This window comes from Corvus hawaiiensis, chromosome 3 (assembly GCF_020740725.1).
Source record: "Corvus hawaiiensis isolate bCorHaw1 chromosome 3, bCorHaw1.pri.cur, whole genome shotgun sequence".
In the NCBI taxonomy this organism is placed as follows: Eukaryota; Metazoa; Chordata; class Aves; order Passeriformes; family Corvidae; genus Corvus; species Corvus hawaiiensis.
The window spans coordinates 19,609,877-19,634,765 of record NC_063215.1 but is presented as its reverse complement, the minus strand read 5'-3'; the positions used below and the strand labels follow the sequence as shown (position 1 = coordinate 19,634,765).

Below are 24,889 nucleotides of genomic sequence, written 5' to 3'. Positions count from 1 at the left end.
CCCCAGTGCAGTGTGCAATGATTTGGGCTGGATTTATAATTTGTGATTTGTCATCATTGCTTTGAAACCTGACTTTTAATGGACTCAAAGTCTTTTCATTTTAACCATTGTATGTTTAATAAGGATAAGCAAGAGAATTTAGTGTTAATGTCAGCTGCAACTCATGCTATTAATTAAATAACATTGTCTCTAAGCTGCACAATTTAGCGCTCAGAGATGGAAACCTGACATTTACACAGGCAAATTTCCAGTACATAGTACAAACTACCTTTTTCTAGATTCATTAGGGTACATGTTTGTAAAGTAAAACACTCTTAAAAAAAGATTATATAACCATACCAAATCTGGTTATCAACATCTGACCATCAGCAAGGTTCTCTGCTTTGTTTCAGAGTAAGATAGGGTAAAAATAATGTAATAAAGTTTTTTCTCATTTACATAATTGTCCTTTTTTTTTGTACCTTTAGCTATCTAACTATATCCTTTTAAAAGTAACGTGAAAATAATGTGAAGATGATAGATAAGTGTGAGGATTGCTATAAAGCAATACTAGATCACAGTGTAACTGTGATAGTTAACAGGGATAAGACAATTTTACTAACTTCAAGAAAAAGTTTGTGCTTTGTGGCCACCAAAGCTGTTAAAATACTCATCTAAAGTCTTGAATTCCTGATGACCTGTATGTAGCTTGCTCTCAACTATTTCAGTATAAATCCTGATGTTCCTAACAAGCCCCATGTTGCCTGTTGCCCTTACCAATTCCATTTAATGGAACCTGCCTTATACATTCATTATATAGCCCTTATATTTATTACAGGCTCTGTAGTGTTTTATCTATTTTATGTGCTGCCCTTTCAGTTGCTTGACTTCCAAGGTAGCTGTTATATGCCAGGGAATATTTTGCATCATGAGGGAGGAATCTGTGAATAATGATACCCCTAACATTTCCACAAACTGAGTGCTGATTTTGCTCTGATGGTTTTGCTTGGTTATTAATATAGGCTGGACATGTAGCATCGATGTCTCCATGCGCTCATCCTCAGAGTATCTGTATCTCCATGCAGCTTGCACAGAAGCATGTCAGAAATATATTTTGGCTTCTCCCTGCCTGGGAAAAGGAAGCAGAACTTTCAGCTACCATGTGTTTGCAACCTAGCTCATGTCCTGGGCTGCATAATCTCCTTCATTTATGTATGGAGCAGCTCAGACCCTCTGTGTATCAACAGTGATTTGAGATTTCCCAGCAAATCTTTTTGTATAAGGAGGAAAAAACATAATAAATAGAAAGAAAACTTTTAGACAGTCTAAAAGAAATGTGAGGTTTTCAAAATTCAAAAAAGAACCCAGATCAAAGATACACTGCTTACTGGCAAACATAAAAAACTCAGCTGAAACATCTTTGAATATGCTTGTGGCACCTGGGTCTCAGCTCCTGAACAGAAAGAAGAGCCTGACAGAGGTTGGATTTTATACTGTTGTTGGATTTTTTGTTTTGGTTTGGTTTTAGGCAAAGCATTAGAAGCACTATACAACATAAAGTTGGGGAGGGGGGAAGATAGCTTTTATCACTGTTCCCCATAGTTTTTAGTGTTTTATCATTTTGTGAGAAGTAAAAACTGCTTGGCACTCGAGGTAAATTCGTTCTCTTCTCAGGTTCGTGAAGTGACAAGAAAAATTATTCATGCATCTAATGAGGCTGTTACTGAAGACAACCTGTATTCTGATATCATTATGGTATGGGGACAGTACATAGACCATGACATTGCATTCACACCCCAGAGCACAAGTAGAACCACCTTCCTAAGTGGGATGGAGTGCCAGATGACTTGTGAAAAACAAAATCCATGTTTTCCAATAAAGGTAAGGTTCTAACTTAAATTCTTCGAGAGAAATGCCAGGGTCTAAACAGGTGAGTAAAGCCAAGAAACATTGGAGCAGACAATGATAGAAAAATAGAAACCAGTACAACTATTAAATGAAACAGGTAGACATTTAATTTTTTTTTGTAGAGTTAATAAACCATAGTTAATGTATTTAATACATACATGAATTTTTTACCTGTTTATGTTGCTGGGAAACCTTACTGGTCCCTCCCAATGTTATTGCTCTCATGCTTCAAGGTTTTGAGTTCCAGTGGGGAAAATAGCAAAGTAAAATTTATATTTTCAGCCAGATAAAGTGAAAGGATCTTAACATTCCTCACTGAAAGCAAAAATACTTCTTCCAGCTAATGCAAACTTTTGAAGAGAGCTGTCTTTTCAATGTATGCATAAAAATGATCTTCAGGGAGCTGCTGAAACATACATACATCACATCTTTGCTTTGAGCAGATGGAAAACGTGTTCAAAGCTTGTTAGAGGGCTAGAAGAAACATAAATAGGTATAAATATACGATACTGTATTTTTGATCACTTAATTTAAAAGCATAGTCCTGCTTTCACTCAAAAAATTGAGTAGAAAAGTAAAACCATACTTTTGTTTCTCAAAGCACAGCCTGTACAACTCAGGCTACAGGAAAGCCCCATGCCCATCACAGCCCTTGGTGATGTTTAAGTTAGAGCAACCTAAATTGCTTTCCTTAGTGTTGGAGCTTGATTACTGACCAGCTTCTCTATGTACTGTCATGTAGGGCTTCTATCAGAATAGAAAACCTTTTTTGCCTCAGCAAACTGTAGTTGATAACCACTCCACAGTCTCCATAAGTGCCTCATTCCTCTTTCATTAAACATAGAGGAAAATGTTTGGTTAACTGTAAAGAGAACCAAATCAGGCTGTGTTAAAGGTGGCTCATCTTCCATATGGTGAGAGAATTTAAATTTAAAATACAGGGAAGGTTAAATGAAATTAATAACAGCCTGCAATTTCACCACAGAGAGGTAAATCTAGTCCCTGTCACCCTGGAGATATGGACTATTGAGAGCTTGCAAACTTATCTTGAGAGCATTCAGAAAGATCACAGGCTTCTTAAAGAAGACCATTCTTTCAGACATTGAGTGACTGAGAGCACTGAGTAACCTCAATCAGCCACAAAAGTGCTAATTATTAAGAGTATGCCATAGTTATGAAAAAAATATCTAGTTTGCTGTGTTTCCAATTTCCATCTGGGGCAAGATATTATTTTTTCCGTTTATGTTTTTAAGTAATAGCCTTAGAAACATTCCCATTACCAAAGTCTTACCAGGAGAGGCTAGGGCAGACATCTAGTCCCTGACCAGCAGTGCTTTGTATGATGGGAAAACGGATCCATCTGAAAGATATGCCACAATATATTGAGTCCTATTTTTAAAAAGACTGCTGTAGCTATAAAACTGCACAAGTCTTCAAAAGTCATTTGTGTTTACGATATATTCTTTGAAATAGCACTACTAGTATTGATTTTGAAGTGCAAAACCCCCATATATTTTTATTACTACATGGATATTTAGTTTGAGAGGAGACTCATACTGTTTCCCATAACTTGAATAAAATGTGGATCACGGGGACCATAGAGGTCTAATCAATGAACCCTGACTAATTCAAACCTCAAAATCCCATCTACTTAAAAAAGAGACATCTTAAGGGATCTTTAAGAATAGGACTCCAAGGCTAATATTATTCGTGTGGTAGAAGCATTCAGTGCAGAGGGATAAAAGGTGCACAGATTGTCATGGCATAGACTTGCAAGTGTCAAGTGCTCTAAATAAGGCACAGATTTTGGATGTCTGTCTTGGAGCTGTGACGTCATTCAGAGAGCATGCTTCAAGGCTGCTCTTGAAGGAAATTTTTGTGATCATGTATTAATCTATCACTGAGTATTTAACGTGTAGCTAAATCTAGCACTGGAAGCTGCTCCTGCTCAGCAGTGGAGCCCAGCACGTGGATGGGTCAAGCCTACCTTCGATGTAGCCATGACTGGCCATGGCAGGGGACATACAAAGAAATTCAGTCACAACCCTGTAAGCATTAGATAAGTTTCCCAGCTTGTGGACCTGTTACATGGTTACAGTCCCATGAATGTTTCAACTCCATTTTGCTATTAATCTGCTATTCACAGCTTTGATGGACAGATAGAAAGATGGTTGTTCTTTTGCTTTTATTATATGTTCAGTATTTTGTTGTTGGAATTGAAAAAAGGCCCAGTGGCTCCGGCAGGGGGAGAAATTGCAGTCCAAAACCAATGTGGTTGATAAGAGCAAGCTCCGTTTATTAGCAATCCAGAGGCACTTATATAGTATACAGCTTGTTAACTCTTAAGTGGCTTAAAACTTATCAAAGCATATTTCTGCTTCTACATAATTGGACTTACATTGGCAAGCTTCTACAGTTATGTTATGATTTAAAGAATTCAGAGTTCACCTCCCCTTCTCTGGGTCTTATCTACACAGCTGTAAATCTTCAAAACTCCCTCTTTGTTTCTCAGGCTTGGTTCTCACTTAGTTCTCACAGGGCTTTTTCTCATGCAGAGTTTTTCTCACACACAGGCCTTTTGCTTGCAGGCCTACTGCTTGTATAGTTCTTTTATTGATCCCATAATTCTATCAATGATCCATGTCCCTGATCCTCTAACCAAATCCCAACATTTTGTGACTGTTTTTATCAAAGACACAGAATAGAATCTGTATTTAGAAAAAAAAAATTAAAAAGAAAGGAGTGTTGCAGTAAATAGTGTGGTCAGAGGAACTAATTTTTGAACAGCAAAACAAAATGCTATTACCCTCTAGAACTAATCTTCTTTCAGAATTATTAACTAAGTTAATCTCCCCATATTAAATATTTGGAAAACCACCACAGTTAATTTTATACATTCATTTTGTATATGAAGAAACTGTGGCTGGTTTCCAAAGACAGTGGAATCAATAGCATATTATACAACAATGTAGACATAGAGGCTGAAGTTTGCACTCTTGCTGTGTTCCTACAAAAGCAGCACCCAAGGGAGAATCCACCCACAGAAAAGGACAACCGTGCCTGCAGCTGAACATCCTCTCTGGGAGTTTGAGCAGGGAGAGGAGGCTCCTGACTGCACAGGTTAGGGAATCTGTCTAGAAAATATTCAGAGTCAATGCAATTCAATGAAGGATTGTAAGCAGCAGTAGTGCATTAATATTAATAACAAGTGTAGGTAAATAATTCATAGGTTGCCACGAACCATTGTGATTTTCTATTCTGGACACTTTTATACTAAAGGCTATAGAATTTCTCTCAGCAATTCTCACACAGAGCCTGTAGCTTCTGGTAGAGCCTGAACATTTTTTTTTTTCCTGTATCTTTACAGGGTCCCCTAATGGGAAAAAACCCCCACCAAACCTACTAGCTTTAGTTTACACTTCTTTTATAACAGCCTGACATGCAGAACAGAGTTGTGGAGATTACTTGTCATTCCTCAGATTATTATTTCAGGTTAGGGTTGAGACATAAAGAAGCATTAGAAAGACTTTCATAGGAGAGCCACTGACTTTATTCAGTATTAATTACATTGCTGCCAATAAGTTAGACACGGCGCATACACCTAAGATAATGCAATCCAGAAAAGCTTTCAGTTACCTGAGATACAAAAAGGTGGAAAAGAAACAGACTCTCAGAAAAGTGAGGTGATTTGAAAAAGGCAATGTGTAACGTGACCGGTTACTGTCTCAGCTACAAATAGATCTGTCATGTGCACTCAATAACCAGCAAAGTGAGTCCCTGCCTTTCTCTTGTTTAAGAAGCAGCAGCTCGCTGTCAGATGGGGTCATGGACTCTTCTCCAAGTTGCATGTCTACAAATAAGCATTCATATTTTCCTTTTTTTCAAACTTTCACAGACCATAAGCTAGATGTTCTTTTAAATCTACAGAAAGAAACCTTTACAAGGTCATTTCCCGCAGAATAAATTCACAATAAAAAAGATTTTTCTTTAACTGAAATATCAGTTTAGAGATTGTGGTAGACTTAAACAATTATTGCCTTTCATTTTCCTACACATAGAAGAATTTCACCATAACCAGGTTTGACCATGCTTATATAATAACAATTTAAATCAACATGCAGCTATACAGGAAAAGTGTTGTCAACAATCGGGTTTTGTTGTTAATTTTTCCCCTCTAGAACTGTGTGACACAAAGAAAAAAGAATCATATAAATTTTATTCATTAGTTTTGGAAAAAAAATGTGATTCAGTACCCATTTCAGCAGAAAAGGGTCTCTTTTTTTCACTCAGATTATTTTTAATGTCTATTGAATAATAATGTAAGGAACCTCCAATTTACGCATTCAGCTGCTGGCTGCAAACTACTTATCCTGTGAAAAGGGAAAGGATGGCATTATGCAGCTCTGCCAGTCCCTTAATGTTCATTACTGCTGTTTTTCTCCACTGGGGACCAGAACAGATTGAATTGAAATTGCAGAGGCAGTTAACTAAAGATTATTCAGTATGAACTTCAGTATGAATATCAGTGTTGATATGTTTTGTTGTGAGCCTGGCTGTTTAACAGCTTAAAGGCACTTCCTACATTCTTTTCTCAGTGATACCTGAATTCTTCCAGGTTCTCCTGATAACTAGAAGCAGGACGCACTCAAACACACACAGGGCTGTGGCTGTCAAGTTCAGATATTTGTAGTATGAGATGAGTTGCCTGCTTACATTACCACCTGAAGGGAAAAAGAAGCCACACTAATAGCAAAAGACTTAATAGCAAATATTAAATAGAAAACATAAGACAGAGAAATTATTGATTTCAAAAATCAGTGAAAGAAATGACTTATTTCCTTCAAACATAACTTACTTTGATTTGCTAAAACCTAGGCAATGAAGAAATAATGGTAGAATTTCTTTGCCAAAGAAAATTGAAAACCAAATTAAACTATTTCTTAATGTAAATGATTTGTTGGTATCAATCCCTACTGACATGAGTTCTCAGTAGTAAGAAAATTTTACTTGGTGTAATAAATGAGGTAACAATGTTATTATATAAAGTTAATTAATTTTATTCCAAAGTATCTTTTTTACTGTTAACCCCAATTTAAAGACTGTTCCATCTTTGCAGACTGATCTCTGTATTACTAGAAAAATGAAGAAGAAATTACATCACATATGCAGAATTCACTGTCTTCTGCCAAAGAGTTTTGAAAAATGAAAAGCAAGCAGATAGAATACAAATAAGGGTTAGCTCAGGTGTCTGTACAAAATATTTATTTTCTCTTAGTCAGATTTTTGAACCTCATTATTTGACCTCGGTGTCTCAACTGTGTGGGGATCAAACCAATAAAGGAATGGGCAGTCTTTCATTTAATCAAGTCTATGTGCAGCCTTTGCTTTTTATAAAGATAGTCAGAATTCAGTACTTGTAAGACATCTGTTGCTGCAAAATAATGTGGCAGAAGACTTGTGGGAAACTGGCGGAAAGCAGAATGAATACTTACATCTGTCCTTTTTCGTTAGGAAACTGGATTAGAATTCAATATTGAATCAAAGCTTTTGCAGCATGCTGCTGCAGACACTGAAACTCCTCATTATGTTTTTATGCATACAGGTGAACCTGCTGCTTCACTTGCTGTTCAGTAGAACAGAATTTGACCAGATGTTCACATCTTCACTTTAAAACATTTTATGATGAATTTTGGTTGTAAAGCCAGACTGATTTAGATGTAGATGTATTACCTCAGTAGCTTATGATAGAGTAAAAGTTTTGGGGTTTATTTGTCTTTACTTAAAAAAAGGTTAGTCTCTTTCCTTAAACCTAAAGAAAAACAATCTATACAGATTTAGAATATGTCACCCCTGTAGATGAGGTCTGAACAATGAAAAACTGAGTGAATGTAAATATTTAGACAAGACTCAATTTAGCATCCACAGCTGTTCTCTTCACCTCAGAAAATACCCTTATTTTGTATGCAGGTGACCACCAATGATACATTATCTTCAGGGATGGATTGCCTACCCTTCTACCGCTCATCTCCTGCGTGCGGCACTGGTGATCATGATTTTCTCTTTGGAAATACATCAGTGCTAAATACAAGACAACAGATCAATGGCTTAACTTCTTTCCTTGATGCTTCTACAGTCTATGGCAGTACTCCTGCTGTTGAAAACAAACTGAGGAATTTAACAAGCAAAGAAGGCCTTCTTAGAGTAAACTTAAAGTATAATGATAACCATAGGGAATACCTGCCTTTTACAGACCAGATCCCATCCCCTTGTGCACAAGACTCAAGCACAAGTGGAGCTGAGAGGGTGGAATGCTTTCTGGCTGGGGACAGCCGCTCCAGCGAGGTCACGTCCCTGGCCACCATGCACACACTGTGGCTGAGGGAGCACAACCGCCTGGCCCGGGCCCTCAAACGCATCAATGGCCACTGGAGCGCCGAGACCGTCTACCAAGAGACACGGAAAATTGTTGGTGCTCTGCATCAGGTTGGCTGCTTGTTTGCTTACCTACACATTGCACTGAATATCTCATAAAGCTTTGAATATGCTTCTGTGAGCAGCTTTTGAGATCATGTTGCCTTTTTTTTCCCACCTATGTCTGGGCTTCAAATTTGGCATGTGTAAAGTTTGTTTTGTTTTCCACTTTCCTAAATGCAATGGCCTGGTGCTTAGTTTGTCCAGGTATCTTAGCGCTCTGATTTTCATGGCAGTTTCTACTCAGATACATATTTATGCAGGCTTCTGCGATGTCTGTTTTGTCTGTTAAAGAGGCCTTTTCAGATGCTTTTTTTTTTTTTTGGTAAAGGAAATTATTTTAAAGTAATGTTTCTGTATTTATACAATGTTCAAAATGTTTACTTTCTCACAGGTATTATATAAATAACAAATTCCCTGTGTAAAAATGCCTGTGAGGTTCTCAATGAAGTAGTAATGCACAAACTTCAGGGGCTGTTAATAGTTGACAGGAAATAATTGACAGGAAATAGCAGGAGAAATAAGTGTGGGAAAATACAGAAGAAAAGAGTCCATAAGGATGTTTATATGACATGTTTTCTGACTCTTAAAATTTTTTTTTTTTCAGTACCAAAGGAGCCTTTTTTGAAGATAAATTGGGGAAGGATGCAATAAAACTTCACTTTTCTGATAAAACATTTTCCTTTCTTCTGCCACAATTTTTAGACAGTGGAATACAAAGCATGTTTCCTTTAAGAAATCACCTGCATTGTCTAATGCATTGTTACTTGCACTCAAAGCCATATATCTTCAGAGAAGTAACACACTTCATTTAATTGTATTTAGTCAGTCCTTTTGAAATTTTTGGCTTTTTGTTTACTTTAACCAAGTCAGCTCCTCTGCCATAAATATGCCATTTGCATTAAAAGAATAGCATTGACAAGTCAGAATAGTTGTTAATACCTGTTAGAAGAAAAGTGCAAGTCCAAAAGCAGTCCTCTGTGCATTCATACACTTCTGATTTACATACACAAACATTATGGCCTGAAAGAAACCTCTTTGTGCAAGGCAATGCACTGCATGGATCAGTGCTGCTCATTATCTCTGCCGGTATCACAGATTAATGAGATTTTCCTATGGCTCATTAGAAATGTGTTTGAATTATATCTAGCTGGTTTAGAGACATTCATTCAAGACAGATAATTGGAGTATCTCTATTAATGGAAAGCTAACTGGCACACTAATGACAGCTCTGGTTGAATTTACCTTGAAATTTCCACTATCAAGTTTTGTTTCTGTTGCTAGATATTTCCAAAATTCTCTTTCTTTGGAAGGAATGATTTCAAGCATAATTCCTGCCTGTAGGTGTGTAATTATAGAGAATTGAACAAAAAGCCTTTTCTTCTTCCTAGAATAAAGAAGATGAAAAAAAATCTCTATTTAGACCGTACTTTTCTTCCTGGATTTTTTTTGGCACCATAAATCTCTAGTGACAAGTATTTGATAACAGAAACTTGACAAGGTTACCAAACACAGCAATTGCCTGTTGATATCCTGAACAAAACAGATTTTTTTTGGCTGCATTGTGCAGTTTCACTAAAAAGGAATAGTAACTCTCCTTTCTATTTTATGGGAATAACACATGCTTAACTTTATAAAGTATTAACACTGCAGTATGCAGTAGTAAAGATACATATTCTGATTTACCCCGTGTTTTGTGCAAAAAGACATTTTTTCCTTGTCATTTAATACCTGAAGGAAAAAAGTCCAATTATTCAACTGCTAGACTTAACATTACTATTTCATACATATGTAGTTTGCACACACCTGTGCTGTTCTTTGGAGACAGTTTCCCCTGATGTGCTATTTGGATTGTGAAAGATGGATGATTTGGCACTAGTCAGATGGAGCAGGAGTTTTGCAGATCAACCTGAATCCAATTCTCTTTCATTTATTACAGTAGCAGAGAACCATCTCTGAATGAACGCAGTTACTCCCACTTGATCCCAACTGTAGGTGACAACTGCCTTTAGTTTTCAGTGTACATAGAGGTGTTTATTTCACTTCCTTCTACATCTGCTTGTGCTCCCTGAGCATCTTGCATGGTTCAAGGTGTGGGTTGAAAGTGGGTAACTTCTGAAACTGAATTTACATTAACTACTTGGATGAAACTTGCTTGTAAAATTAGATGATCAGATAGCTCTTCTCAGAAATATGAAATTATAAAGGATAAATAAATAATATATATTATAAAATAATATGTCTTGCATAATTTCAGAACTCATATTTATAAAGTGTATAGTTTAGACTATTAACAGAACTATAATAATGTGTTCATTTTTTTTTTTATTAAAAATTGATCTCTCATACAATCACCTTTTACCCAAAAGTTTAGGACTTCAAAGTCATCTTCATCATCTGCAAATCCTTTAGTATTTACAGTGAGAACTCCAAACTAACCATGCATAGCACTTCAATGAATTAAACATCATTGCTATGTTTGATAGGTCTCTATTATTTCTGCAATCTTTTCCAAGTGCAGAAGCTTCATTTAATTGGCACTTCACTGTCTCAGTGAGGTACTATTCCTTCAAAGTTACAGCTGGCCAATGGCAATGACAAGATGCACTTTTGGCCTTACTTATCCTTATGATAGTTCACATATTTTATACTCTCTCTTCCAGCCTTTTTTTTTATTTTTCTTTTCCAACTATTGTGCCCTATTCACACTGACTTTGGGATATAGTGTAGAGGTTTTTGCAAGTCTCCTGAACCCTATGAAAAGTGATAAGAATTTCTGTATCTGTTGCATCTAATTGGTAATAACATTTAACATTAACAAAAAGTTCTCAAAAATAAAGTGAAATTATGTAACCTATTTCCAAACATCTAATGTGTGGCTGACTTCTGATGAAGGTGGCTCAGCCTGGAGAAAAATGCAGCCAGGATACTCAGTGGGTTCATAAGGATGCTTGGGAACCCCTGCTGTAGTTCTGCCTTCTGAATGAGAAGAGTGTTGCCGGTAACAGCAACAGCCTACCTGACTTGCAGTATTATAGTGTTCACAGGTCAGGATTCAGTTACTTTTTCTGTAAACAGTGCACATGGGATTCATGATATGATAGAAAATCTATACAAGGCCTTTTCTGACACTCAGATGCTGTTTCTATCTGGATACTTACCAAATGATTTTCTGAATTGCAAAGAAATTAGTGCTTTATTTTGTCTGATATGACTAAATGAATAACATTTAAATGATCTTATTCTCTCAGTTAATATATGGTTATATAGATTAAAAAGGTCATATAAAAACACTGAGCATGTGGGCCACTATTTAAAACTAATTTAATTTTCCACTAAATTATGCTGTTGGAACAATGACTGCCATGAGATAGTAGAAATATTGACGTTATTGATTAAAATTGTTTTCTTCATGAGGCTTCTGTAGACCCTGGATTTGATGCTATGAGGTGATGAATGTATCCTAAGAAAAGCTTGGATTACCACTAATATCATAAATGTCACAAAGAGTTGAGACCACCCAGTACCTTGCAGGGTCAGACTCATTATATCCATGTACATTCCTTATGCTACTGCAAACACTTGAAAGTTAACTTATTGTTAACAAATAGACTCAAAGTAAGCCATAAATGATGGAGCAATTCATTATAATAGTTTGTGATTTCTTTCCCATATAGTCACTTTATGTCTGATTTTATTGACATATTTTGCAACAAGCATGTTCCTTTGTTTCCACAGGAGAATCTCATTTATTGAAGGAACACTACTGAAAGAAAGTACTGTGCTTATTTATGAATGGAAATAAACCTTTTATATTATTCTCTGAGAGAGGGGACTGCATGCAAAAGAATTTTAACAAAAATAATTTTGATGCTTGTCAGCTGTTAACGTCTTCTTTAAAACTTATATATGTGTCAGCTATGAGAACTTGTAGTGAGCCTCTTCTTGACTTCACACAGACAAACTTGGGCACATCCAGAGACTACACAAATGCCAGATGCTATTTCTGATGTGATTCTTTGGCAGATTCCCGTTGTAGTATCACATTCTGCTGTATAAGTAACAACTTAGCCTGTATTGTCTAAAACTCACCTCTATTTGATGGAGCCTCATTTAGCCTGTGGAAGTTTCCATCAAACAAATGCCTCTCCTAGTGCAGGGTAGGCAGGCATACGACCAATTTTCACCCTTAGCCTTTTAATTTTCATGTCTTGAAATGGCCACCCCTCTTTCTCTATCAAGGAAATTAGAAATGAAGATGTCTCCCCTGGAGCATATGAAAAATCTGAGTTGCCCTTTCCTTCAGGGAGTCTGGCCTTCCTGAGCAGCTTAGCTTGGGATTTCATGAAAAAGAGCCAAAGAATTAGTCATAGATTTTTGTATCCATGACTAACCTACTCCTAAATAAAGTCTTTGACTGTAAAAACTATACATCTAAAATTAGAACTCCTATCTTTCAAAAACTTTGTGAATATAGAAAAAGATTAGCTTTTCAAATGACAGTGTCAGTATTAATTTCTTGCAATAATTTTATTTGTTTCATATGCTGCATTAAAGGAGCTGTAAAAGGGATTTTAACATATAGTCTTTTAAATATTTTGTTCACTGCATGACCTAACCTGAAAACCTAAACCTCTACCTTCTGGGAAAAGTGAGTGAATTGTGGAAAGATTTGCTTGTCTGCTCTGTGCCTAAAATAAAGATACAAGGTTTTATAAGGTCATTTTATGCCAGCTAGTTTTTCAATATGCACTATATCAAGTTCAAAGTACATTTGTCTGTATATTTATTGCATATTATATTGAATCTAGAAGGTATTTTATTGAGTTCATTATGCTTCATATTTATCGCATATTGCTTTATTGAGTTCAGCATAATCTTTAACCTATAATGCATTTTCATTTTATTTGGTACATTAGAACATTTTCCCCTCTTTCCTTTTGTCATATGCTTTTCCATGCCACTGCAATACTATTACATCATAAAAGCATTTGACAGAAGGTGTTTATCAGTCTTTTAATTTTTGAAGTATATTTTCTAGGAGTCTATAAATTGGCCTAAGTTTAGTATAAAATGCCTACAAGGGGATTTTGGGCACTGGTATTTTAAAGCCTCATCATTTCAAATAATAATAAAAGAGGATTTGTGTCACAAATATATGTCTGAAAATAGCATCTGTTCACATTAGCAAGCATTCTTGAAAGACATTATAGTGCTTCATGCTTTCATTGCCAATTTTAAGGCCATTATAATTTGCATTTTTAATATCAGCACAGCTCCTGTGAGCTGGATTACCCCTGTGGTTTGTAAATGAGCAGCACTGGTAATCCCTGCTCAGGAGGCTTTGGTCTAGCATCTATGGTAAGACCCAACAGGGCCTGACTGTTGCTCTGTTCTGAGCTGTACCATGGACTCTCTCCAGTCATCTGTCCCCTTACTGCAAAAATAAGACTGATATTGTTTTCCAGGTAATACTGCTCTTAGTTATGCCAAATGCTTGGGCATAGATGAGTGAAGAAAAAAGCATTTAGCAGCTGGGATTCATTATTATTCTTCTACAGAAAAGCTGAAATATGTTTCTTTTTCTTTTCTTTCAGATTATTACTTTAAGAGATTACATTCCCAAAATCATTGGTCCAGATGCTTTTAATCTGTATATTGGCCTTTATACAGGTTATGATCCCACAATGAATCCTACGGTTTCTAATGTATTTTCAACAGCTGCTTTTCGTTTTGGTCATGCAACAATCCAACCAATAGTAAGGCGATTGAATGCTCAGTATTTAGATGATCCTGAACTCCCAAATCTTCATTTGCATGAAGTTTTCTTTAGTCCTTGGAGGCTCATTAAAGAAGGTATGGTCTTATTTAAACTGGTTTTGTTGATTTTTGGTTTTTTTCTCCACAGAATATTGTAACTTTTTTCAAAGTTATTTATCCTGAATTAGGAATTGTCACATTTATCTAATTAAATCATTTATTTAAGTTGTTGAATGGATTCCAGAGTACTAAAAAGAACTCAAATGATAATTCTCACTTAAATAATTGACTGAATCAGAAAAATGTTACTCTCCAGATTAAAACAGTCTGGTAGATTGACAATAAAAGGATGAGTGATGATGAAGATGTTTCTTTTTTTTTGGGGGGGGGGGGGATGAATTTATTAACAGGTTGCAAGTTCTTTTACACCTGAAGAAGATGGAGTTTTTCATAGCACTATTACTTCTACTTTAAAAGAAAGGAAATTTTTACGTATGTTTGAATGTAAAAGCCTGTGTGGACAATGTTTTAAAAACATAGAAACATATATGTACGCACATTTGTTACGGAAGTTATAATGGTTTATATATATGATATAATACCATTATTTTTATGTTTAAAGGAGGCTTGGATCCTTTACTAAGGGGTCTTCTAGCACATCCAGCAAAACTGCAGGTACAAGATCAACTGCTGAATGAGGAGTTAACAGAAAAACTATTTGTGTTGTCCAATAATGGTTCACTTGATTTATCATCATTGAATTTACAACGTGGCCGTGACCATGGACTCCCAGGTCCATTGATTTTTCTTGATTTTTTTCTTCCAACTGGTAACTGAAGTATAATTGCTTATATTTGGGATGTAATCATAAGCTTTAAATAATAGCTTTGGTAATCAGAAAAGTAACTTAAATCTCTTTCAAAATGTAAGTTGTTAATATTTTTAACTTTGATGGAAAGAAAGTATTCTACAGCTTTTGAGATTAAAATAATCTGGTAAATCTAGAAGAACAGCACCAGTGATTGGATTTGGTTGTGCTCAGTGTAGGTACCTGAGGCTTGTTCTTGCTGGAACCAGCTCTGAGGAGTGGGGGTTTCTGCCTGAAGCAGCTACTTCCCATCAGCAGGCTGTCCCCAGCCTGTGGGATGGGTCAATTTAGGCACAGCCTCATCAGCTCCACCAACCACAGATGGTGTTAACAGATGTCTCCAGGAGCAGTGTAGATGGCTTAGTTAGGTACTTACCTCATTTTAAGAAATATTAAATGTTTGTTCCTGGTTTTTTGCACTACATTTTTTACTCCAGGCAGCCCAGGGTAAGACTGAACTAACAATCAAGGAACAATAGCCCATCTGGCCATGGATATACCTGCTTAGAGGAAGACCCCTGAAGCTTAGTTCAGATCCTGCCATAATTTCTCTGATCAATTTAACCAATAATAGTAGACTTTTTTATACATAACTGTCTATGAATATGATTGAGGTTGTCAAAATCCAGTGCTTATAAATTTATTAATTTCATATATCATGCCTAACAGACAAATCTAATCTTCCTTTAATCATATTTTCAGGTTATAATGAATGGAGAGAATTCTGTGGTTTATCAAAACTGGAAACTCACACTGACTTGAATACAGTAATAACCAATCACAATGTCACTGAAAAAATCATGGAATTGTACCATAATCCTAACAATATTGATGTTTGGCTTGGCGGTCTCGTAGAAGACTTTCTTCCAGGTGCTAGAACTGGTCCCCTGTTTGCATGTATAATTGGAAAGCAAATGAAAGCACTAAGGGATGGTGACCGGTGAGTTTATTCTGCAGTCAAATCATGTAGAAACCCGGTAGCAATGGAGATTTTACAGCCACTTAAATATGTGTCAAACAGATAATTCTTTACCCCTTGCACATTTTTGTCTTAGCTCCTTCAGTTTTTTGGGGTGAACTTTTAATTATTCTTTGGTTCATACATCGTCTCAATTCCAGATGACATGGGGGTTTTTTCTGTGGTACGGAGGTGTCCAGCTGTGCAGTCCTGCTGAAAATGCAAGGTGCCACCAGAAGTTCATTTTGGCAGGGGCCAGTAACTTCTGGGTGGATGGGTGTAGTACTGTGCAGGCTTTATTCCCCCTGAGTGCTGCACTGGGCTCAGGAGCTGGAAGAACCTCAATATTTTTCTTTGGTAACTGCAGCAAAGTCAGAAGGGATAGGCAAAAAGCTGTGATTCAGGCTTCATAGAGGGGATAATAAAAACCACATACCTGGCCTTATGGGAATTGGGACCACAGAGTGTTCCCAGAGTTGACTCACTGGACACAGCATAGTATGTCACTTTAACCAGCCCTGCACAGGTGCCACCAGGATCTTGTGCCAGTACAACCCTTCACACCAGAAAAGCAGGAGAAATACAGCTTCAGGTCACAATGGGGTAGAAGAAGCTGTCTATATCTTACTATATCTATGAAGCAATTATAAAACCAACCTTTTTTCATTTCTGTCATGTGCTTGTGGCAGTAATTTTGGATCTCATGAGACGACTAATTTTAAACTGCTCAGACCATGCTAGCAGGGGTGTTTTAAGTACATCTGGTCCTTACAATGACCTTTAAGCTCCTCTTATAAGTCACTGTTATGGAAAGAAACCATTATGGAAATAATCATCCAAGGAAGAATTTAAATCTGAACTTTAAAAAATGTTAATTAATTAGCTCACAAGAAAATGCAATGCTAATCATAACAGTGGTGTCTTACTTGCAGGAACTGTATAGAGAACAAACATTCTATTCAGCTGTGTTAAAAACATGGTTGAAAGTCATCTAAATTGTACAGGCATACTTGTCCCTATCAGGGGAAGGAGTACCTATGGAGGTGCTTTCAGCCTCCTTTCTATTATTCAGTGCCTTACAATGTTACTTAATTTTCAGCGTCTTATAATGCTACTAGCATGAAATAAATATAAGCATAATTTAATACATTATCTCCAAATTGAGAAAAAGACAGTTCTAATAACGACAGAATTCCCCAGGTTTCTGCCACAAAGTTTGTGGCAGCTAACTTAAAAGCGAAATGGTGTTCTGTCATTAATAACAAAGAAACCACCTAAGAGAAGTTAGCAGTATGTAACAACATGTTATGGTTGTCACAAAGTAAGAATGGAAAAGTCTAACCCTCATTGCAGTGTCTGGTCAGGTGGAGTGTTGGGTGTTATCTGTAACTGCACCAGTGACACCTACATGCACTAGATACCCTAATTGACAGGTCTGTAAGCAGGGATTTAAAAATAACTCTTCTAATGTATTCTTTAAGTTCAAAAATCAGGACTATCTGGAATTTTCATCTGACTGAACTCCTACTTCTGATAGCCCTAAAATCTTTAGTCAACAATCTGACAAAACAGTAAAGGTTTTCTTCTTCCTGTGTACGAAACTCGGGCACTGTCTTAACCCTGACCGCATGACCTGAAACAAATTGTTTCTGATCCATTAGCCTTCTTCCGTCTCTTCTTCCTCTGAATATTTTTGTGATCTCCGGATTTGAAATATTTGGGAAAAAATTATTTTCATTTTCATTCTTTGCATAGGGATTTGGTCACCTGATACAAAATTGAATGGAGCAAACCAAAGTGTTTGTTAGCATAAACACTTATCTGTTGGATAGATTAAAAAATCATTTTTCATTTAAGCCTGTAGATAAAACTGAATTTTGTGATGAAAGTAGAATAACTTTTAATGTGTGTGAAAGGGGAAATGAAAGGCGTAGGAGTACTGAGTGGAGAAAAGTCTTTGATGGCTTTGATTATGGGAAGGGGCCTGGAATGCTCAGGGAGGTTTCAGGATGCTCTGAGAAGTTTAGGAACCATGTGCAGGTGAGGTGGAGGAGGAAGGCTCCTTTCTTTTTTTCTCCTTCCAGCTCCTCCATCTCTCCTGCATTTCTTGTCACAGTGCTGCTGAGGTGTGGGACATTCACTCCACCCCTGGTTCTGTACATTGCGTCCTCCTTCAATATAGGCAAATTGGGACAGGTTTTTTAACAAATCAGGCTGCTGAAGGTAACTACTGGCCTAAAAATAAAGCCAGTTTTCAAAAATTTTGCATGCACTTACCTTATTTAGCAGGTATACTCCTGTTGTCAAATTTGCCCTGACAAGCCATGCTAGGGCACACTGGCAGTCTCCATCATCCCCAGAACACAAACAGAACTACCAGACTTCCCATTTGCATGGTACTTTTACAGGCAGCTCATAAAAACTTCAAATGCTGCACATGTGCCTGGTTTGCATAGATTTCCACAGTCAATATTGCTGCTCCTTTCTATCAGGCAAATGTAAACACAAACTCGCAAACTTCTCTAGAAACCCCCAGCCACGTGCCCCCTGTATTATGGATCATAAGTCCTGTGTTAAACCTGAAGTCAGTCTGTACTGTGTGATCACTCCCATGCTCTTCTGCTGACTGTCCTCAAGCATGTTACCACAAATCCTGCCTAGCATTTGGGAAAATCCTAACTGTCCTGAGCCTGAGTACCACAGGGAACTAAGCAGTTTAGCAGTGCTTATCACTTTTAGTGTACTAATAGAAATGTTCTATCAAACTCTCCAGAAGTATTTTTGCCATTAATGATGTCTTTGTATACAAAATGTTTTTTCTTTCTTTTTCTGCCCAGTGTGTTCTTTCCCTTTACCTTTAAATGTATATGTATATGTGCATGCATACATATATATTTTATATAATGTCACCATTTGATAGATACACCTTTGTAGCACAAACTGGTTCCTCTGCTCTGGCACCACACTCCTGAACTGACAAAAATAAGCAGCTCTTTTTTGTTCCAGATAGTCCCCTTAGCTTACTTTTTGTATGATCAAAAGCATAATTACTGTCTCATGTTTTTCTACTGTAATTAATCTGCATAGCTACAGGTTTCTTAGCAAATTAAGTATTCCTTATTAACCAGAGAAACATTCAACAATACCTGTTTTCCTTGCAACCATTCAGTAAGGGTAAGCAGAACTCAAAAGCTTTGGTATGGGGAAATCTATTATGTCTACTCCTCTAATTCTTCTGTAATTTATGCTTTAAACATTTTATGAGTGAACAGCACATACTAGTGTGCATAGGCATAAGGATCCAGTTCAGTCAAATATGTTTCAAGTTCTCCTCTCAGGACTGTAAGTTTTTTTGTGGACCTGTTTAATCAATGAAAAGCAATTCTGCTGGCTTTAACACATTACCTGAGTTGATCAGTACATTAGACTCACACTAGCCTTTTTTTGACTGGGTCTGTATGGTCATGGCATTTACTTTTATTATTGTTATATTCACCTGTTTTTGCTGTAATTCTTATTTTTGGTCTTCTATATGAGGTACTTTGAAAGTAAGAATAAACAGCTCTTTGAATTTGATCTTTTCAAAACAAGTTTCTATCAATCTTTCCAGATTTTGGTGGGAAAATGATAATGTTTTCACAGAAGCTCAGAAGCATGAACTCAAAAAACATTCATTGTCCCGCGTGATTTGTGACAACACAGGAATTTCTGAAGTGCCAGCAGACGCCTTTCAACTTGGAAAGTTTCCACAGGATTTTAAGCATTGTAACAATATACCTGGGATGAATTTAGAAGCTTGGCAAGAATTTTATCAGGAAGGTAATCTAGTAGTTACTAATCTTTTCTGAGGAAAGGGGAGAGTAAGGAGCAATACTGACTTTGGTTGTAGCAATCTTGAATTATGGGTCTGAATCAGACCTTTAGTATTTCTGTCATGTAGAAGTGGGATCATAGGACCATAGAACCTTTTGGCTTGGAAGGGATCTTTACAGTACATCTAGTCCAACCCACCTGCAATGACCAGGGACGTATTCAACTAGATCTGATTGCTCAGAGTCCTGTGCAACCTGAATGCAAATGTTTCCAGGGATGGGACATCCACCACCTCTCTGGGCAATTTGTGCCAGCGTTTCAGAGCTGTCATTTTAAAAAATTCGTTCCTTATATCTAATGTAAATCAACCCTCTTTTAGTTTAAAAACTTTACCTGTTGTCCTATTGCAACAGGGCCTAGTAAAAATTTTGCTCAAATCATACTTAAAAAACTTGTTTGAATTGACAGGCTGCAATAAGGTCTCCCTAGAGCCTTTTCTCCAGGCTGAACAATGCCAACTCTCTCAGCCTCTCTCTTCAAAGGAAAGGTTCTCCAGCGCTCTGATCATCTGTTTTATCCTACTCCGGACTTGATCCAACAAGTCCATGTCCTTCTTATGTTGTAATGCTAGTTTTATGAGGATTATAAGTCAAACCTGTGGTATTCCATATAAATTCTTTTCCAGAAATTAACAATTAAAATCTTGATCACCTTAAAAAATGTGAAAAATTTCACTGAAGTTAATATTTATGGCAATAATGGAGAATACCATCCATTTGTAAGTGTAAGGTGGTAATTTTTTAAAAGCCTGTAATACAGACTCTCTATTTGTAGATGAACTATGCGGAACACCAAAGAGTGTGGAAAATGGTGATTTTTTATACTGTTCAGAATCTGGAAAATCTACAGTGACTTATACATGTCACTATGGATTCCAATTACAAGGAGAAGAGCAATTAACCTGCACAAGTAAAGGATGGAACTTTGAGGCTCCAGTTTGTATAGGTATCTATTATTATTATTATTATTATTTATGAATTTTCTTACAGATAAAGTCCAGCATAGCTCATCAGATGTGAATTCACTCTTATGCTCTCTTGTAGTTAACCTCCTGGGGATATAGGTGTAACGACACAATAATGTGAAACTCTCCTTTCTCCAGAATTGCTATCTCAATCTCTACCCATTCTGATTCAGCAATCAAGTTGATGATAGGGAAATGGCAATAAAAATTGCCTAATTAAGCAAAAATCAAGTCTATTAACAGCTGGCAGGGGGGGGATGGGGGGGAAAGGGGGAGGAGGAAAGAGGAAAAGAGATAGCAAATCAGAATTATACATTGCTTCCTCCTACGTTCAACATAACAGCATCGCAGACGGTTGTCATTTTCCTGGCATTGTTTCAATGGATGCTCTAGATAAAAATTGAGCTCTGCACCACTAGGTCATGTGTCATCCTAATAAATTTAGTAAAAGTGAAAAAAAGATTCTATGAAGTGAATAAGTGAAATTAAGGAAATAAATAATCACTTTAGGACCAACCTCCTTCTCCCTAAGAGCTGTGACAAGATTTTCCAGAAGTTAATTACTTCTGCAGGTAAAAAAGTAGAGCAGGTGAAAAATCAGTAAAAAGATATTTTATTTCATGCACATTTTCACAGAAACCCATTTCTGTTATTTTAATCACTCTTTCATCTTCTGTTTCCTTTTTGCCTTTTACTGTTCAACAGAATAGGTTAGAAAGAGAATGTGGAAAATATTTCAAGACTTTCACTCTTCATGTTAAGAATGAATTCTCTCTGTTCACATATCAAATGTGTGTGTTTATAATGGGGGTGTGTACACATATACTCATATATATATATGTATGTATATATATATTCATGCTGCTCTGCTTTATAAGAACATGAGAGAAAACTAAACCCAAAAAGGCCCTATTTCAAAATAAATTATGGGTGGCAGTAAATGAATTTGAATGCAAGTACTGCAGCTCATCCACAATAAAGTCTGCTTATTGGTATTTCTGTGATAGCAGAATAGAAAGCTTTTCATTCTAATTGTATACCTGGTATGGAAAAAGTCAAATGAAATTTGCAGCTCTTTTCTTTATTCAAATCCTATTTATTCACTGCATTCCCCCCACATAAATTCCATATAAAGAAATAAAGCTGTTAAAAGAATTATAATAAAACCTTTTCAATAGATTAATGTTCTGGCAGTGAATGGAATAAGTAAGTTAAATGAGTGAATCATTCCTTGTCCTAGTTTCTTTTAATATGTTCAGTAATGTAAACAAAAGACTGTATATTTGCTATAGGAAGACAAGCTGCTGCATATATTAAATAAGAAATGTCTTTATTAAAGGAAAACCATCAAAGCCCACTTATGCAGATGCTACTTGAGTTTTACAGTAGAAAGCACTTTGTTCCATGCATGTCTGTGCAATATGTTCCCATTCTTTTAAATGTTCAGCAAATTAGGAATAAATCAAGCAATATAATGAGGAGGATAGAGCTTAGCATTTCTGCAGATGGTTTCAAAATTATATGCTGCTCTGGAAAAGACAGAGTGGCTTGCTGGCAAAAGCATAGGATTCTGAGAGCTGTTAATTCCCGCTTGCTAACTTGCGCTTTGACTGATATAATTTCTATTGATTCAGGAAGTTATTTAGTGCTAGAATATGCTATCTTCCTTTATATTAAGTCTGTCATACTCCTAATAGATAACTCTGATTACTTTGCTTTAGTAAACTACTGCTCTCTGAGTAGCAGAGCAGAGCTGGTCAGCTCTGACATGCACTATTTAGTGATGAAGAAGAGTTAGCTAGTTAGCAGATAGCATGACTATGGATCTACAGAAGCTGAAGCAGCATATTTGAATTGCAGCTCAGGCAAAGGCACAGGTTTTCTTTCCTGGACAATGATTAAGCCAGTGAACATTAACTCAAAATGTAGTTTTGAAGGGAGTAATACTTACTCAGAAATCTTCATCCTGAACAACAGATTCTTTTCCTGCTTCAAAGAAGTGTTATGAAAGTTATTTTTTCTTAAGGGTTCTGAAGTTTAAGATTTTTCCTTGCTGTGTTAGTCTTTTCACTGTCTTAGTTGATAACTATCTTTGAGCACAGCTACTGTTTCCTACTAAAATTAGAGAATCAGGCTTGATCCTATTTCCAATGATAGAATTCCCTGAGTGGTTTGAGTGACAATCCTAAACTAAGTCAGTAAATACAGGTCAGTTTTTAATACTGATTGAAAATAACTACTTATATTGACGTAGCAGATCAAACATTGTGATAGAGAAGGAAAGGGATAAAGCCAAGACACTGAAGACTTGGCTAGTGGTCCACGTATGGGTTTGCAGTGCTTCACAGGAGCATTGGTCAGAGACATTAAACAAGCTGTCAGATATACAGAACCAATGGGAAATTAACTAAAATAACACTGGACACTTAGTCAAATGACTTCAGTCATGCAAGTAAATATTACACAGAAAGAAGAAAGGTGCAGAAATAGGAAAAGACCGCTTCTTTTTCCCCCTTGTTGAGTACACTCTCCTGCACTGCTGTTTCCCATTTCATCACATAATCAGAAAGTGAGAGTGAAAGATCTTGAAAGGCCTCAAGAACAATATGTGTATGCACACTTTCTGATGGATAATTGTTCATCTGCTCAACATTCTGCCAGGATATTGTCATTTCACAGAATTGATATAGCATCTAGAAACAGCCATCCTTGCAGTGATATCACAAATTCTGGTTATAAATTTTGTAACCAAAGCTAATCTGAAAACTTGGCTCCTCAAAATCATGCTTTGAAGTCTACAGAACTGTATCTGCATTATTATTTTCACTATCTCAACAGAGCACAGGATGAAAACATTTATAGAGGAAATCAAAGTCTTAGGACATAAACATGTGCAAGAAGAGCTCTCAAGTTTAGGGTTTGCATTTTTGAAAATCCAGCCGATTGCCATTTGTAGCTTTTGATGGATTACAAAAGCAAATTTTTTTCTTCATCATTTCCAGCTTTAAAACAAACAAACAAAAAAATCAAGCAAAACAACCCTGCACTCTGTGCTTTAAACTGTAACAATACAGATTTTTATTATTATCTGTGTTTCATTGAAAGTGTACAATGCCTTTCATTTATGAATACTTGTAAAAAGAATGTTTATGAGAAATTAGTAGCCCCTTTGTAATTTGCAATTATTATTGATCTGTGTGTATTCATTTTGCAGACATCAATGAATGTGAAAATGAAATTAATCCACCATGCCCTCCTTCTGCTATATGCATTAACACTAAGGGCAGCTACAAATGCCTCCACACTGATCCCTACAAGATGGCAGAAAATGGAAGAATGTGTATTGGTAATGGTTGTGAACATACTGCCCATTAAAACTTTCTCTGATCCATTTTACAATGCTGTAAAAGTTCATCAAATTGGGTTTTATTGAAGAGTTGTTAACATATGTGAAAAACCTCTACACAACCGTGGGCATAAAGACACTGACAGGTTCTGTAAATGAAGGTGTTGAATAAATAATACTGTTACAGAAATAAGCTTTTCATTTCCATTCCTCTTGTATATAAACCACTAAGTATTTCCTGACAGTGCATATGAAGAGGGAATCAAATCTGTCTCCGTTTCTCCTAGTTAGTATCTAAATTCAGCCTCTAAATATCAACTAAGTCCCACCTGACACATCCCAAAACAAACAACCCTTTCAGAGCTAGCAGAAATTATGCATTTTCTTGCTTTTTTCAGCTTTTCAGCATGCATGGAAGCTGTATGGTAGAATTTTAGGGGGAGTATGAGTGCAGTTGCCCACTGAAGCTGAGCATTACCTGTTTTGGGGAAAGCTCCATGAAAACCTACAATCCAAACTCAAGTGAATGGATATTTGCTTAATCTAAGTGCTCAAGGGAAGCTCATAATGCTTAAACCACTCAGATCTTGCATATAGAGTGCTGTATGCCACACAATCATAAGCACACTGAATCTCACTGATGGCACATTTCTTGTTTCCTTTTTCAGAAAATACCTTGGTTATGATGTGGGATCACACTGTCCCTTACTACAAATTGCTTTAAGAAAACACAAGATGATAATTCCCCAGCAAAAAAATACC

General features: G+C 36.5%; 1 protein-coding gene across 1 annotated transcript in view; it reads left to right on the top strand.

Annotated features, from left to right (window-relative positions):
• TPO (thyroid peroxidase) overlaps positions 1-24,229 on the top strand; it is a 37,208-nt gene extending 12,979 nt beyond the window's left edge. The window contains exons 6-13 of the mRNA XM_048299084.1: positions 1,654-1,860; positions 7,855-8,370; positions 13,956-14,214; positions 14,741-14,911; positions 15,689-15,926; positions 19,555-19,763; positions 20,592-20,762; positions 23,996-24,229. Coding sequence (XP_048155041.1) covers positions 1,654-1,860; positions 7,855-8,370; positions 13,956-14,214; positions 14,741-14,911; positions 15,689-15,926; positions 19,555-19,763; positions 20,592-20,762; positions 23,996-24,156 — 1,932 coding nt within the window. The 3' untranslated portion in view covers positions 24,157-24,229. The remainder of the gene's footprint in view (positions 1-1,653; positions 1,861-7,854; positions 8,371-13,955; positions 14,215-14,740; positions 14,912-15,688; positions 15,927-19,554; positions 19,764-20,591; positions 20,763-23,995) is intronic.
• Positions 24,230-24,889: the final 660 nt, after the last annotated feature.